The 17,894-nt window shown below is 40.7% G+C and overlaps 1 protein-coding gene across 2 annotated transcripts in view; it reads right to left on the bottom strand.

Moving 5' to 3' along the window:
* Positions 1-1,169: 1,169 nt before the first annotated feature.
* The window catches only part of NFS1 (NFS1 cysteine desulfurase), a 27,499-nt gene continuing 10,774 nt past the window's right edge, over positions 1,170-17,894 (bottom strand). The window contains exons 7-14 of one of the 2 annotated variants that reach the window (XR_012677721.1): positions 14,791-14,925; positions 12,529-12,686; positions 11,348-11,453; positions 5,256-5,337; positions 3,590-3,673; positions 3,198-3,287; positions 1,333-2,023; positions 1,186-1,218 (exon numbers count right to left, since the gene is read on the bottom strand). Coding sequence is in view for 1 of the 2 variants with exons in the window: in XM_075177496.1 (XP_075033597.1) it covers positions 1,960-2,023; positions 3,198-3,287; positions 3,590-3,673; positions 5,256-5,337; positions 11,348-11,453; positions 12,529-12,686; positions 14,791-14,925 (719 nt within the window). In the remaining variant the exon portion in view is untranslated. Of the gene's footprint in view, positions 2,024-3,197; positions 3,288-3,589; positions 3,674-5,255; positions 5,338-11,347; positions 11,454-12,528; positions 12,687-14,790; positions 14,926-17,894 lie in introns of both variants that reach the window. The other variant, XM_075177496.1, reaches the window with a different exon arrangement.

Raw genomic sequence — 17,894 nt, 5'->3', positions numbered from 1 at the left:
TTTTTTGGGAGGGCGTATATCCTCTCGTCCTACTTCACAATCTGCTATATTTGACTCCTCTGTAATATTTGTTAAATTGTATTAGCTTTTTACCACACTATTATACTGTATTAAAACGGGAGAGAGTGAGAGAGACACACACACATATTATCTATATATACATACACACATACATACATTTTAGGGAGCTGCAGTTTGAATGTTTTTCCCAGCCACAACAGCTACAGTGTTTGTAATAATCATATATCAATCTTTGAGGAAGGGAATGGCAGGAATAATACTAATGAATTAACTCATGCAGATGGCACAATGTCACTATTACAAAATGTATGTTTTATTGCTTGCTTTCTTATTCCTTGCTCTTGCCTGTAGCTACTTGTAATCATGACACCACACAAACACAATCTTAAACTTTTTATTTGCAATCTGCCAAATATTATTAATAATGTACATTAGCCATACATTTTACAGAAAGTAGACATGGGACGTGAATTTGGCTTTAGATTCCTTGGCCCACAACATTTACAAGCTCTTCTTTCTGCAGAGAAAATGCTAATAGAAGTCACAAGCCTGGGATGTAAGAGAACAGAAGAGATAAAACACAGAAGAACATATGTGTTTACACACACCATAACATTACATAAGAAGGTCGGAGCACACAGTTGTGTGTCCTTGTGCGTTTAATGAATGTAATATATAGTGTGTGGGGGCACAAATCTTACATCCCATCTGCTCCAGAAAACAATTAGAGGTAAAACACAGCAAAAATAACAATAGGTGGGTAATAGGATAAATATTTTGTTTTTCTTGTTTTTTTTTCTATATTATTATAAATTCTGGCCACAAAAAAAAAAGCCATGAAGAAACCCAGAACAATTTAATAACAATGGCATGTTTAAAATCCAAAATATATGTACCAATGAGATTTTTTTCTCTAGCAAAATTAGATATTTTATAAGCCATACAATTACCAAAAATACTGTCAAAAGCATTTTAGTTCAGTTCTTTGCTAATGTTACTGTAAACTTGTGTCAACTTCTCTCCCTTTACAGAACATAAAAATAAAATTCTATAATGCATTTTGGAAAAATTCTATTTTCATACATAAGTTAGGTGTGGATCAGGGGCGGATCTAGGAAATTGCTATACCCGGGGCGATGTAGGGGGGGGGGGGGATTTAGGCCCCGCCCCCTTTCCGAATTCTAAGGCTGCTGGCGGCTGCACAGTATGTGCAGGTCCGCTTGGCAGTGACAGTGTGCTGTCCCGCTGCTCTGATTGTGTTTAAAACACAATCAGAGCAGCCGGGCAGCACACTGTCACTGCTGAACGGACCTGCACAGTGTGCAGCTGTCGGCAGCAAGCCCCCCCTGGAGTGGATGAGCTGAGGCAATGCACTACAAAATACAAGAGTAAGCATTGTAAGGCTGTATGTTGCCGAGCAAATAGAATAACAATAATAATTCTTGGCATGCTATTACAAGAGTTTTCAACAAATGATCTTTTCCCAAATATGCAGGGAGATCTTAGTTCCTATACTAGATGATAGTGGATACAGATTTCATTTAGTGTCAAAGGAAATACATAGAAGCATAAACCAGAAAGCTGCACTAGCACTATCCACACTATATCATTAAGAGCACTATTTTGTATACCTAAATAATTTTGGTTATTTTTTTTGGTCTTCTACAGTTTTCCAATTAAACTGCAATGAAGTGATTTAAGCCGTGCCTGAAATTCATTCTGGGGCAAAATAAAGCCAGCCCAAGTTCCTCCTGTTACAATTACTGAACATTTATCTTTCACACAAACACAAAATAATGTGTAGACAGGAGATGTTAGACTGGCTTTCCTGCTAAAGCGATAGCAGCTACAGAAGTACCCATTGTGTAACAGAAGCCATTATATTAAATGATAGAACATGTTGTCTATTAGTTTCCAGTCCTGTGTAATCGTTGATCCTCAGTGTTGGGTCCACTGTATGCTTTTCAGATCGATCCCGTCTTGCACCATTTCCCACAGGGGGCTGTAAAGCACACACAGTTATGTTACACACTTAAGGTATACACACACATGTACCTGTATTGTCCACTCTGCCCAATCACCAGTGGTCATTGGCCCATTAGAGTAAAACAAGATGACTACACATACAACCCAGGTTGGTGGCGATTCAATCAGGTGTCACACCTATTATGAGGCCAAGCACACAGCATTATTTGGCAAATATTGCCGGTGGTGTAGTCCACATTATACAGGTGGCCCTATATATTAAGGAAAGGACTGGCCCAAGGGAAAAGTGTCCTCTGTCCAACTCTAAAATGACATTGTAATAAACAGACTAACAGCCCCCATTCCAAGACTTGCACACAACTGCAGCTACGTACATTTGCAAGATGCACCTGTCCCTAAACCAACTTGTATGGAGACCACGGCAGGAGAGCAAGTCAGATTTTTGCATGATTCAAGTGGTAGTGAATATGACTAAGTAAGAGAAACAGCTAAAGAGAGCCAACGGTGCACTTCCAATGCAGAAACCTTCCAGGGTGTACAAGGAAAGCCACTCTAAAAATTGACAAATCATCAGCCACTGACATTTGGAGCACCATCATTTTACAGCAATTAAGCTATTGAAATTTGTATGTCCTTTTCTTAATGAACGGAGTGAGCAGTATTTTTGTACCTTTGCCCGATTAGCAAAATACCCTCAAAAGCTGGTCATAAAAATATAACAAATTAGGAAATTTATTTACACATCGGTGTGTGCCAATTGAGTGCATCTTATAAGGAACCCTTTTGTTTACCATTAAACTAAAATAACAGTTGACATTTAAACATGGTGGAAAAACAGCACTAGAATGCAGGGACAATAGATACATGCCCTGTCTGTAAAACTATATATCAAACTATGCTATTTGGGCAAGGACAGTATGGTACAAAATGATCCACAAAATTCTCAATGTTGATACGAATTAATATAGGAAGGAAGTTTGTAGTAACATCCAAGATTGGAACAGAGGAGTAGCTATTTTATCGTGTATTAAAAATGAAGCATAGATTTTACATAGAGCAGGGAACTTTGGGGTGACATCATATCCTTGCAATTTAACAGAGGTCATGTCATTCTTATATGTGTGTTCCTTCTGAATACTGACAGGAGAGGAAGAGGTTGGGAGAAGAGAGAAACATTACAATGTCTGTACCTCATTTCTCTAAGCCGTTTCACCTCCAGGGTGCATTTCTTAACAGTATAATCAATTTCTTCTTCTGTTGTAAAGCGTCCAATACCAAACCTAATGATAAGAGAAATAAACCGGTTTCATCATTCATTCAGATAAACTTTCAGTTATCTGATAAAGATCATAATGTATAAATTACTAAAAAGAGTAGAGGTCAAGTTTTTTTTGCTTTTTTTTTTAATCTCAACGGGTTTATTGGTTAAGGACCAAACTGTAGTCTATATGAAATCTCAGGACAGCCATCAAAATAGGTTTATTAAAGCAAATTAGTTACCTTGGGAATGTATTCAAGCCCCGAACACAACATTGAAAACAAAATATAATAAACAGCAAAACATAAAAAACAAAGAACCAACCTAATAGAGGAATGAGCCAAATCCTCATCTGCTCCGATAGCTCTTAAAACATAGGATGGTTCCAGCGAAGCAGATGTGCAAGCGCTAGAGATTAACGCAAAGAAGGTGACACATGAGCTACATGTCTATACAAGATTTTCATAAAATGTGCAACCGCTAAAATATGAATTTCTAGAAGATGTGTTTTTGAAAACAGTACAAATATAGACAAGTTTAACTAACAAACATAATGTAAACAAAAGTTGTTGCACCAGCAACAAACAAATATTATATACAGGGATAATATTTATACAACAAAGGAAACACGGGATATGGGAGATTTCAATATGTAGATGAAACAATAGGATGATATAAGATTCCCATATAGAACCAGTATTTATAGCCTTAAAGAGATTTGATCCCGCATACAAACATTAATTGTTGAATAATCACTGAAGTTAGTAATATCTACGTCTAACAATTTGTCTGCGTAGAAAGTATAAATGTAGTGGGCTGCAACAAATGTATTTATCTTTGCAAATATTATGTGAATCGGGAGACATTATTTATACAGAGCTGCTATAGATTAGAGAGAGCACTAAAAAGAATCTAGATAGCAACTTTAACTGCTGAATAAGGTAAAATCCTAATTTAATCTTTATTCTACACAGGAGAGAATTACAGAATATACAAGATAGGGGTTAGAGGTATACTCATACGTTTTAAATATCGTATTTAATTCACTTTGTCATTTAGCTGATTTCAAGATTAATATTTTAAAAATAAGAAATAAAAGGTTATTTTTTAAAATAAAATGGGATCTCCAATCATCAGGTAAATAAATATAATTAGGAGACTGTTAGTGCACTACATTAAACAAATTCTGCTCCTTTAAAGTTGAACCAATGCCCAGATTTCTCATACTGCCAAATCAAACAGGCCATCAATTGCAGTCTGATCTGCATGTGGTAGAGGTCATCTTGTATTGAGCTGCATTTCTATATCTGCTATTTTATACCCATATCGTTGCTGCATTGTAGCCAGGGGCGGGCCGCTCAGTCTGACCGCTGTTTGGGCCGGCCGCCCCCCCCGTGGAATTATTACATGAATATTACTGGTGACCGCATCACATGACACGCGATGCGGCCGCGTCAGCGCACAGGCGGCCACATCACATGACACGCGTGTCATGTGATGCGGACGCCTGTGCGCCCCCCCGGGCTGAAATTTGCCAGCCCGCGTCTGATTGTAGCCAAACCCCATGATGTCACAAATGTTACTACCTATGCTACAGACAACGTCAATAAACCAAATGTTTAGATTATACACAAAAAAGTAAACTGTAAAAATTGGAAAGAGCATTACTTATGAACTGAGGATGACAATTAAATGAGAAAAATATGGTTAATAAAGTACCAATTAAACATGTACTTAACCACAATAGGATGTGACACTACAATATGAGGACATATCAGCAGAAATTAATGAGGCATCAAATCCATATTTAAGAATAAACTAGTTTTGTGACAAAGGTGTGAATGATTCCCAAACTTTAGGAAAATAGCATTACACCATTTGGCCTACATAAACATATTAAACAGACCCACCATGAAGAGTAACCTGCTTAGTGGCAGGAGTACACAATGAAATCTCCCTTTAGCAATACAGAGACAATGATTTGTCATACCTTCCAGAAGAGAGCGCAACATCTTTCAAAGCCATCAGTAGACTCTCCCCCTCCACGTAGGCAAAGGAAAGGTTTACACAGCCTGAAGAGAATGTATATGTCAGATACATTTCCACTCAATATCATGAAGAACATATCAACAGCTTGCTTGGTCCACGATTGCCCAAATGTGAAACTTGTATAAAGTATCACAATGAATTGAGGGACATTGTGAAAACTGTTCTACAGGTAGCAGTTGCCCACAGCAACCAGACGTTTTCATCTACTAAACTGAACTAAAAAAAGAGGATTTATGTACTTATGTTAAATCCGTTTCTCTGATTCCGTCTGGGGGACACTGCTTACCATGGGGTTGTGGAGGGGAGCTCGGGAGTTGGCACCTAGCTAGTTAACTTTAGCACTGCTGACAGATCCTTCCCCTCTACAATCCCCCTGCCTCTTCCTCTTCCTGTCAGTTAATTAAAAAGCCCCAAGGAGAAAAGGCCAATCAACCAAAAGCACACAGAAGAAAAGCAGAAGGGAGGGATCGAAGTGTCCCCCAGACGGAATCAGAGAAACGGATTTAACGTAAGTACATAAATCCTCTTTTCTCTTTCATCCAGTCTGGGGGACACTGCTTACCATGGGGACGTTCTAAAGCAACACCCTAAGGGTTGGACCACTCTGAAAGCCCCGCTCGTAGAGCACTACGAGCGAAATTTACATCCGCAGATGCAAATACATTAAACTGATAAAATTTTGTAAAGGTGTGGACAAAGGACCAGGTGGCTGCCCTGCAAAGCTGGTCTGCAGAAGCCCCACTTCTCGCTGCCCATGACGCCCCCACCGCCCGGGTGGAAAGGGCCTTAAATCTCTCTGACACAGGATGGTTAGCCTTGATGTAACCGGAGTTAATTGTTGCCCTAATCCATCTCGCAATTCACTGCTTAGAGGCTGGCAAGCCTCTATGAGAATCAATAAGGACAAACAGAAGCACGTTACACCGAATTTGGGAAGCTCTCTAACATATAAGTGGAGAGCCCTAACCACATATAATATATATATCCGTATACACCTGATCAGACAGGTGTATACGGAAGCTGTCCGAAATACCGGAACCACAGTTTTCTGGCTCAAAAGAAAAGCTGAAACACCCCTCGGAAGAAAGGAAGGGAGAGTTCTGAATACCGCTCTGTCCTCATGTAGCATCAATTATGTTGTCGACAGGACAGAGATCTCAACTCTGAACTTTTACGAGCGGAAGCAATGGCTAAGAGAAACATAACCTTGCAGGTTAGAGACCTAATCTGTCGAAAGAAAGGATTTAAAGAAAACCCTGTAAGCATATGAAGCACCAGGAAAGATCCAATGGTGCTGTAGGAGAAGTGAAAAGAGGCTAGATATGAAAGACCTCCTGAAGAAACGTCCTGATGTCTGGCATATCTACTAACTTCAGGTGGAAGAAACCGAAAGGCAGAAACCTATACCTTTAAGGAGCCTAAGCAGAGAACTGCCTCAAGACAATCCTGAAGAAAAGGCCAGAATTCGGATAAGACGAAAAGAGGACGTATGACAAGACCTATTGTCACACCCTGTGACATAGGCTCGCCAAATGCGACAATATATGCGAGCCGAATAGGCTTACAAGCTCATAGCAGAGTGTTCACTACACTGGGGGAAAAAACCCCTAGCCCTCCAGAGCCTGGCTACAACAGCCATGATGAAAAGGACCCCGAAGGAGAAGATCTTGTCAGTGCAGAAGATGAAGTTCTTGCCCTACTGTCATTAAGATTATGTACGCGCACCACACTCGCCACGGCCATGCAGGTGCTATCAGAATTACCGACAGATCGCCTTACCTCACTCGTCTGAGTACTCAAGGAAATATGGGAATTGCGCAAAACCTGGGAAACTTCCTGATGTGTATGGAGGCCATGATATCTATATCCGGTAGACCCCACCTCTGAACCAGAGACTGAAAAGCTTCCGGATGGAGGGACTACTCCCCTGGCATCATCGCATTGCGACTGAAATAATCGGCCCCCAGCTCTTTATTTCTGAAATGCACACAGCCGAGATTGCTGGAACACACTGTTCCGCCCAAGCAAATATCTGAGCCGATACCCGCATTGCCGTTGATCTTCTCGTTCCTCCTTGTCTGTTGACCTATGTCACAGCCATGGCATGACGGACTGAATTCTGAGAAGAGGACCCTGGAGAAAGGTTCGGACCCCCCAAAGGGCCAAAAGGATTGCCTTCAACTCTAGTGAGTTGATGGATAGAGAGGACTCCTGGACTGACCCTGGAGCCGGAGATGAAGGGATACCGCCCTAACCCTTCAGGCTGGTGTCTGTGAATTTCTCGCATCCGGAGACAGAGAAACTTCTGGCGCTCCAAATGTAGGTGGGATCCCGACCCTCCTGTGAAGAGGTCCCACTACAAGCACTGGGAATAAGCACGACCAAAGGCGACCGTTTCGAATGAGTCCAACATCTTCCATTGGAGACGCATGCACAAGTGTATTGAAGGACTGGGAGAGGACAAGACCGCGCGCTATATCCTCTGAACCGACCTGATCTTCTCTTCTGGCAGAAACACGTTCTGCTGTTTGGTGTCCATGCCGAGTCCCAGGAAGATCCTGCGTTGGCGCGTAATCACCTGGGATTTCCTTGAGTGTATTAAACACCCATGGATCTTGAGGAAAGCTATGTGAAGGACATGTGCTGTTGCAAGCAAATCTCTGAGGCGGATCTTATGAGAAGATCGTCTAAGTAAGGTACGCCCTGAACTCCCCTTGAATGAAGACAAGCTGCCATTACCGACATTCTCGTTCCTCCCTGTGAAAAACCACTGGAGCCAAGGAGACGTCGAAGGGAAGAGCACTACCTAAACTGATAGTGAAAGGCCACCACTCAATCTCAGGAGAGACCGATGACCGTTCCAGACAGGAGCGGGTATGAGCTCTTTAGGTCTATGGAGGCCATAAACTGATTTCCTTCCAATCTGTTTATTACAGACCCCAGGGACTCCATCCAAATTTTACCCACTTTAAGTGCATATTTAAGTCTTTAGATTTAAGATGGGTCGAAAGGAACCGTACGGCTTCTTGACAAGAAAAAGGGTTTGAATAAGCTTTTCCCTTTCTGGATTACTGTGACCCTGCAAATAACTCATGCTGAAAGAAGAGAGGCGATCCAATTTTGTATTACCCTCCTACTTTATGGAACTCGAGCTAGCAGGGTTACAAAGAGACCATGCGGAACAGGACCCAAGAGATCTATCCTGTATCTCCTAGTTATACTGCCCCGAACCCAGGGATCCTGAGAAGACGCTGTCCACTGTTCTAGAAAAGAGACAGGCGTCCCCGTCCCCCCCCCTCTCGCCCCCTCCTGGTGGGCAGAATGGCAGTCAGGGTGCAGGCTTCTCCTGAACCTTGGAGGCCTGACATGAAGCTAAGAAAGAGGGTCTACCTCTGACTGAGAAGCTTCTAGAATTTGAGTGGTCTGACGCAGGATGACTGGCCCCTAGGAAAGGAGGTCCCCCGAAAGGACTGCCTAAAGGAGCTGAAACGCGGGAGGCGGGCTCTACTCACATTCACCGGCAAAAAAGGTGTTTTCCCGGCACCCGTTTACTGGGAAATCAAACTCTGTAATTCAACCAACCAACCTGATGCTGAAAAAGGAATGGTTTCTAGGGATTTCTTAGATTCCGAATCAGGCTTCCAGGATCTCAATTTGCTGAAATTTTCGAAGCCTGAATAGAGGAAGACACAGACGCTGTGCTCTGAGCTGCCTCTTTCAAACTGTAAAGGCCGGGGAAGCAATTATGAGTTCTGCAAGGCCTCAGCCAGCTGCTCTGCCCATGCTTCCATGGCTCTAGGGACCATAGCCGAAGCAAATGTGGGTCTAAAGGAAGAACCCGCTGCTACAATATAGATTTTTTCTGAGCTTCAATTCTGCGGTTAGTCTGTTCTGCAGTGTTCAGGACCGGAAAGGTAGCATGGGGGGGCTATACGGGCTACAGGAGTATCCACCCTAGGGATTCCTTCCCCGTGAGCCAGATCCTCTTCCTGTAATGGATACAAGGAAGAGAATCTTCTGGAATAGAAACCTTTAAATCAGGTTGTTTCTATATTCCCTCAGCAACATTGTGCAATTCCACCAAAGGAGGAAAACAAATAACCTTTCTTCTGGGCTTCTTAACAAGACTTCTGTTTATAGGACTAGGATCCTCTGACTCTGGGAGGTCCAAGGCCTGCTTTACCGTTAATAATAATCATCAATGGCCTAATATCTGGCGTTTCTTTTTCCTGATTAGACACGTGAACCTGATCAGGATTAAATTTTGTTTCCCCTTCCTCAGAAAAGGATTTGCGGATCTACCAGATTCCCTTTTAGTAGGGGCCAAATATGGGGATTCAGAAACTGGTCTAGCTTGTCGAGACATGTGTTTGATCCGTTATGAAAAAGAGAAGGGCTTGCTACAGCCGTTCCCCGCAGCAGGACCCCCCGTCTTATCCAATATAGAAGAAAGTGTTGCTGAGCTTGTCAATAACGAAGTAGATTTAGTGAGAAGCTGAGCTAAAGAGTAAACTGACTGTGGTAAGTAAACCTTGCATTTATAACAGGTAAAATATTTTTCCATAGGACCTTTTCCTTTATCTAACATTTTACAAAGGAAAGCGTCACAAGCACACCATTGACTTGAAGGAGACAGAGAAAAAAACAAGTAATCAACAGTAAAAGTTGCACTTGTTCCTTTAAATAAACAATGTTATTTGTCTTTTGGCAAGTAAGAGTACTATAATATTACCCATACTAGCCCCACTTGTCAGTAAAGCAATACAGTTTTTTATAAATGCTTAATAATAAAAAAGAATACTTAGCCAAAAGGCCAACAGGAGAGAAGTCCACCAGCCATTTCCTGATGCTTGCTCCCACAAGGCAGTCTCTGTTCCCGGGCTTCTTCTTATCCTCCAGAAGACCGGAATACTGCCCGTAAATTGAAGAGCAGGGGAGTTCTATATAATTTTAACTCCCCCTCTTCCATATTCTGTCTCCATTTTTTTATTTTTATTTTAGAAAAATAAAAATTAGCAGAGTAATGGAGACCTCGAAAAGATTGAGGTCTCCTGCAGCGGTTCTAACCCCGATGCCCCCTCCTATTACTGAGGGGGGATCTTGGTCTAGCCCTTAGTTTGATCTATCCTTTTTAAGTAATCTATGTCCAGCAGAGTAATGGAGACCTCGAAAAGATTGAGGTCTCCTGCAGCGGTGGGACCCCGATGCCCCCTCCTATGTCTGAGGGGGGATCTTGGTCTGCCCCCTTCTTTAGTTAGTAGTTTGCCCGGGCTCCATTGTAAAATTAAAGATGGCGCCCGGGTGATTATCCGATAACCAGCGCTCTATGCCGCAGTGGCAGCGCTGGTTATCGGGGAGGCTGCAAGAGTGACAGTGGTCCGTAAAGACCGCTTGTCACTCTAATTTGGACACTATAAAACTCTGCCAGTGAGAGCCCTCGACTCTCATCTGACCGAGCAGTGTCTGTGCTGCTGCTGTGGGAGTGTGTTCTCTAGGGTAGAACACACTCCCAGCTCTGCTTCCAAAATAAAAGTACTGTAACAAAGTAAAAGTTAGATAAAGAAAATTTAACTTAAAATCAAATAAAATCAATAAAATAAAATCTATAAAACACTAGCATAAAAAAAGGCAGCCCAACTCCTTTGGGCACCTAGAAAAAGCTGACAGGAAGAGCAAGAGGCAGGGGGATTGTAGAGGGGAGGGGTCTGTCAGCAGTGCTAAAGTTAACTAGCTAGGTGCCAACTCCCGAGCTCCCCTCCACAACCCCATGGTAAACAGTGTCCCCCAGACTGGATGAAAGAGAAATTACAGTTTCCGTTGGATGACATAAGACTTCATTTTCTAGTTATATGTAGAACAGTTTTCGAAACTAAATAAAAAGTTTAATACCAATGAATATTGTGTTGCAGAAAGATTGTGCTATTTCTAGGGAAGTTGGGTAGCCTTCAGTAAAGAACCTCAACTTATACCATGTAAAGTTAGAAAGGACATATATAAAACAGTGCCTATGTGCCCCAAACACTCATTTTATACCTGGGTAACGTTGTTTTGGGTCTCCATTCAGCATAACCTCTGGAATATTACTCATTACATTCTCAATCAGCAATTCTGACAGATAGCTGATTCTCTTGTGATCGTACTAAGAAGAAACAAACAGCAAATAAGCACACCACTACAAAAAGTGCATTTGCACTTGCCAAGCCAATATCTTCACAGACCCTCAATAGGAGAAAAAATAAAATATAGATTTTAGCTTTCTCAAAAATAGATGAAACAATAGGAGCAGCTGATTGCTCTAACAACCGTACATCCTTAAAGGAAGGTATTTCAGGGCATATGAAAATATGATAACTGTCCGAAAGACATTGTACCTGCTGAACAGTTGCTACAGTATGTTATTATGTAAACTATTCAAGCTAAAATTACAACTATTTAGCTGTAACCAGGAATAGATCATGTGGCTAACATATGTATATAGAGAGATGCCTGTACAAAACTAGGTAAACTACAAAGTGTTATTTCTTGACTTGGTATACTGCTGGTATTTAGTACATCATGCCTTAACTATAACTGTATACTGTTTGTATATGTTAGTATGTTTAAGTCAAAGTGAAAAGGAGGCTGTCTCAGTGCATAATGTTCTAATTTACAAATCAGGAGTTGGGAAGACATTCACTGCAAACCATCCCTATTTCTCCAAGTTATCCTGCTGGCAAGAAGCATCATTAGTTCTTGCAGATGAACCTTAGTGACCTAGATGGGTTATAGCTCAGAAGAACACAGCAGCTGTAAATCAAGTGTATAGAAGAGAAGGGAGGGAAACAAATGTTTATTTTATAAATAGCCTCTAGTGCTACTTTTAGCAGATGCCGATGTCCATGCAGAAGAGAGCAAAGAAATATAATATGATTTAAAATATGTAAAATTTGTAGCTTTGGACAAAGGAATAACAAAAAAGTTGGTGGTTTAATCATCATACTTTTCTTTATAAATTCATATTCTATTTAAAGACATCCCTATGAGTTTAGGGTTTCAGTTTTGTAAGTGACTGTAATCAGCCACTGCCTGAGCACAATTCTTACATTTAACAAGAGCACATATGTCGCACAGATAAAGTGCCATCAATAAATACTAAATTATGTGCACATAACAAAAAAGTGTTATATTTTACAGAACACCATGATCTAGTTGTGTAAATATAAGCAACAATTTACCTCTAGCTCCTGCTCAGCCACCTCACAGGCTGCACCAAACCCAACAGTTAGAGGGGTTGGCACGGTCCCAGATCTCAAGCCCCTCTCCTGGCCTCCACCGCTCATCAGGGCCTCCAATCTTACTCTAGGTCGCCGACGAACATAAATGGCCCCGACTCCTTAAATGTCAAAATAAGAAACAGACGTTACTGAAAAATAAACTAAATGGACATATCAAAAGTGTGATTATATTTTCATATTTGGACATTAAAAGAAAAACTGTCAGGTTACTAGACAAAATCTCTCTCCTACCCCAGAGGTTGCGTTGCTGCAGCATTACCCCCCTCAGTTTCCATCACATGCTAAATATGTCTTTAGTCATATTCTGATTTCCGCAAGAGCCTCCTTAGCTGAAGGTTGGAAGTCACCACAGATACCCTTGATATCGAAAGTAGTGGCCAAGGTGCAATTCAGCTTTGAAATGGAGACAGAGGGGATGCCCTACTCCACTGCCACCTCGTCCCCGATAATGAAGTGGTTCAGCTGGCATGTGTATGTTACGGACGGAGAGGGAGCGCGTCCAGACCGAATAGACTCTGATTTACTACCTGCATCTCCTACACTTAGCGAAGTTCCCCAATGTCCCTATTAGTAGTTCCATGGTGACCATTCGACCAGTGTAACTTTCACGAATTGGAAGGGAACCTATTAGGTTCCCTCCCTCATGTGTTCAATATGGTTTAACAGCAGAATTGTTTAATGTGTTCCCCCCACTATGTACCCCTTCAATCCTTCCCCTTTTTATTTTGTGTCCTTTCCTTACCCCCCATCCCTTTTCTTCTTTCTGTACCTCATAATTTTTGAAAAATTAATAATAAAAATACTATTGAAGTTAAAAAGAAAAACTGTCACCAAGCCATTTATTGCCAAGTTACCTGGATTGTGAGGCACGATCCCCCCCCCCCCCCCCCAATTGTGTTTTTAACCTTAACGGTTTCCACTTCATGTTATTATTATTTTGCAATGCCCCAAATCTCAGGGCATTCCCAAAAAAAACAAAGTGTATCCTCGGGTTTGGTGACCGGTGCATTTTATTGGCAGCGATATCAATCACAGTGGTTTCAATGTGGCCACCAGGAGTAAATTTACAAATTTAATGATACTTAAATAATTCTAGGGAATGAAACAAAAACGGTGCATTAAGTACAAGATGTATTAGAACTCTAGGTAGAAGATATCAATAAAAAGGGACCATCTTAAATGAAGGTATATGCTCATTTCATATATTAGGCAGAGGCACATTTTTAATATTTGATTTTGTAGGATTGTGCCATGAACTAGCCCGGGCAGTGGAGGCAGTTAGCAGCGGTGCCCCATTGATTTACAGCTTCTGCAATCCCTTGCACTCCTCACAGAGCAGTTTGGCAAATACAGAGAGGCAGCTCAGATTAAGACAGCACTACAGAGATCCTTCATTGTACAGTAGATGAACTAGCCTCATAGCCGCATACTGGAAAAACACCTCCCCACCTGCTCTCTCCAGCACTGTTCAGAGCATATGGGCTACTTACCGCATGGAGAGCATAACAGCCAAATTGCATGACACCCCTACAACATTCCGGGCGATCTGGTCGCCTTGGACAGATCACTACAGCGCTACCCTTCCCTTAATTGCAACATACTCCCAATTGCTACAATCTCCCCAGCCGCCTCCATAACACTTCAGATACATTGCTGCTTACCATGTCCCCTCCACTCCCACAATTGCCAAATAACCCCTCCCCCCTTTTTCTTTTCCCTTCTCCATTGTTCGTCTTCCCTCTAAAAAACCTTAGTATAAACTTACACTGTGGTATAACTAGGTCTCTCACATCCAGTTAAGCATTATCTTTTGTACATTGATATTGTCTTGTTTATAACCACTGTAGCACAACAGCTGTTGATTTACTGTCGGTTCTCATTTTTGTACTTTGACCAAGACCAACAAAAAAGTTTATTAAAAAAAAAAAAAAAAAAAAGTGTTGAGGAAAGAATCCTTAATATCAACGGTAAAGAGAAATTCTCCCTCTTCCCTGGTCAGCACCTCTGAACACAGCTAAATACAGGGCCAAAATACAACAAGGTGATCATTCCTTTTTGAGGTCCACAAAGGTTTGAGTAATGACCCTTAACATTTTCCATTGGTGGGACTAGAACCACCATCTTACAAACAGAGTTGTATGTCACAAACAAACCCAGCACTTTACATAGCCCTGTGGCTTGTTCAACTCAACTCTAAGATACCTTTTGGGCCATAAATTTTATGTCCACTTATGCTCATTAGATCAATCTTCATTCGGTTTACATTTAAGGGAATTTTGCCAGCAGCCTGCGCAGCGTCTGTGTGAAAAAACACTTTTCTGGAACTGCAGAGATGACCTGGAGAGAAAACAGACGAACAGCTGAGGATATAAGCGTTTTATTCTTATTCATTTCATTAATGATTTTTTTTTTTTTAATTACATAACAGCCAAACACACAAAAGGTGTAAGCTTTATAAGAGATAAACACACGTTGTGATAGGACTGTGTGTGTACATACATTCTTTACATAATTATGCAGGGCCAGACAAATTTCAGGAGCAAGGTATCCAAGGCGCCTAAAGATTACTTGATGCCTAATTATTCGCAGTCATTTCTATTACTGAAACTTTATGCACATCTTTCTTGGCTCCTTCAAAGGTCCTGTTTGTGCCTAGATTTGATGGACTGGCTCCTGAATTCTACAATCATTTTGGCCACCTCTGCAAAAATGTTTATTGTACAATATACTCTTACACGTACATCAGATATCTAAAGCACCGTTTTCTGGCTGCAAAAGAAACAGAAGACTGCAAACCTATTAAAGGTCTAACTCATTGAGGCAAGAATTAAAGCTATAATTATGGTCCTTTTCAGGTTGTTCCCATAGATTGTAAGCTTGCGAGCAGGGTTCTCTTACCTCTCTGTCTATGTATTACCCATTATTGTTTTATTAATGTTTGTTCCCAATTGAAAAGCGCTACGGAATTTGCTGGCGCTATATAAATGTTGATGATGATGTTCCCACTGTCTTCTAATCTAGCCAGCGCACTTCAGGTAGTCTATAACTCCTATATTGTTTTCACAAATTATCTGTTTCTCTTTACTCCCTTACACTTTCTGTAATAAAAACAAGACTTTAGCTTTATCTTGAGCTGCTCATGGGAAGTGGAACAACGCCTGGGAGGTGTGGCTGTATAGAACACACTGGCTGTATGGAGTACACTTGTAAAATAGATCATTGTACAGTTGGTGTGAGAAAGATCTTCACCCAACTGTGGATTATTCTGTATGCATAAGAAAAATCCACTGTATACTTAATACATTTACTTGTTTTCAACATTTAATAAATAATGAAAAATTAAATATATTAACATTTACTTATAGAGCGCCAGCATACTAGGGCAAATAGATATAAAAATATAGAAGGGAAAAAAAAAAAAAAAAAAAAGCTCAACCATATAAACTATTTATGCAGTTCATCATTGTTGATTTTTTAAATTTGTTTGAACATCAGTTACTAAATAACATCCGTTGCCCTGAATGGAGTGCATATACTTGTACACAAATACTAGTAACATCAATCAGGGATGACATTCCAGGATAATACATAGATACATACGGCAAAGTGGCCAAATTAATAAACCTGCACAGAGGTCCAGGACTAGGTAGATGTTTTATGTAAAATCCAATCTAAAGTGTTATAATAAAACAGTACACATTTTAATACGTATCAAAATAAGGTCAATACATAAATAAAACTCAATCTAATGTACTCTAACAAGAGGGAATCCATTCAGAGTCTATACACAGACAGGACCATCTTGTGCTACAAGAATACAGCCTCAGTAACATTATATAACGGAGGAGACGCTCAGAGTCTCCTCATACAGTGGATAAGCACTAAGACTGTCACCACTGTCATCTACTTACATACAGAAGATTTATCTAGGAGCTTAAGCTTCTTTGGTCTGATATTGCAACACCCTAATGAAGGAACCACAAAGACCTCCTAAATAGAGGGACAGACTGGGATCTCTTCATAGTTTAGCCTTTTTTTAGTGTTAAGGTCGAGTGGAACTCGTCCTTAACACATGGGGGTTCAAAGAAGTTAAAATGATACTTGTCTGTCCCCCACAGCTATTTCTGGTTGGTGGTAGATAGGGGGAGGGACTTAAAGACATTACTGTGATGATGTCCTTAAGTCCTGGCTCTTCACTCACCATCTACAGAAAATAATGATAGGGGAGGGCACTAAAACTGCTATGTCTTCTTCATCCTGGCACTCGAATTCTATGGCGGGCGCCAACTTTATATGCCTGTACTGTTAATTCTTTTACATGCTGCAATATCAAATTCATTTTCCCTATTTATTCATGTATTGAGCTTACTTTGGTACCTATTAAAATGTATACTATTTTGTTATCACACTTCGTAACCTGGCATTTACATAAAACATTTCCCTAGCTGTACACCTATACACACACATATTCTGAAAGTTCTTTAATACAATAATTCCCAATTCTCATAGGCAGCCTATCTGGTACAGGAGACTTCTTTTAAAATTCCCCGACTTAAACATACGCAATAAAGTAGCCCAATTGTCCGTTGAAGTGGACGTTGAATGAATATACAAAAACATGGCATTTTTACATCATGAAATAAGAATTTATTAAATAGACTATGCTAGTTAAAAGAAAACTAAAAGAGGAGCTATAAGAATAAGCTTTTATATCTTTTTCCTAAAGCAGAGTGTCAGGGTCCAACATTCTAGAATGTCTGCTGAACCGGCCTCTGTCCTCTTTTTTATATTGAACGCTAATAGCCAGGCTGGATAATATGCAGTAGGATCCAGAGGTCAGTGAACTCTAAGAGCCAGCAGGACATAATTAGGAGCCAGGGAAGATTTGCATCCGTTGACCCCGATAAAATGGACTTCCAAAAAATGAGGCGTCCACAATCACTTTCAGAAACATTGGTTACATAGCTCCCGAGATTTGTCCTCCACTGCTTACAGCAGGCTCATTTCATCACTGCATCAGTTACAAAACAAAAACATCATTCATTAAGAAATATAAGACATTATTATCATAGGTGTAGTTAATAGTACAAAGGGACTATTATTTGATACCGAACCCAAGGTCACAATTACACGAAGTTCAGAGAAAATTTCACGTGACATCATTTGGAAAAAGGTTAGGGATAGTTTTCGTTGCATCTGTTACAGATCTTTATTGGGGGGTTTTCTTTTGGGGGGGGGGGGAGAGGGGGGTTTAATTTAAATGCAAGATAATTTCAGGGTTTTCAAAGGTCAGGATTGTAACTCAG

The sequence above is a fragment of the Mixophyes fleayi genome, chromosome 6 (genome assembly GCF_038048845.1).
Source record: "Mixophyes fleayi isolate aMixFle1 chromosome 6, aMixFle1.hap1, whole genome shotgun sequence".
Lineage (NCBI taxonomy): Eukaryota > Metazoa > Chordata > Amphibia > Anura > Limnodynastidae > Mixophyes > Mixophyes fleayi.
Note: the sequence above shows the minus strand (reverse complement) of the source record. Positions and strands in the feature narration are given on the sequence as shown.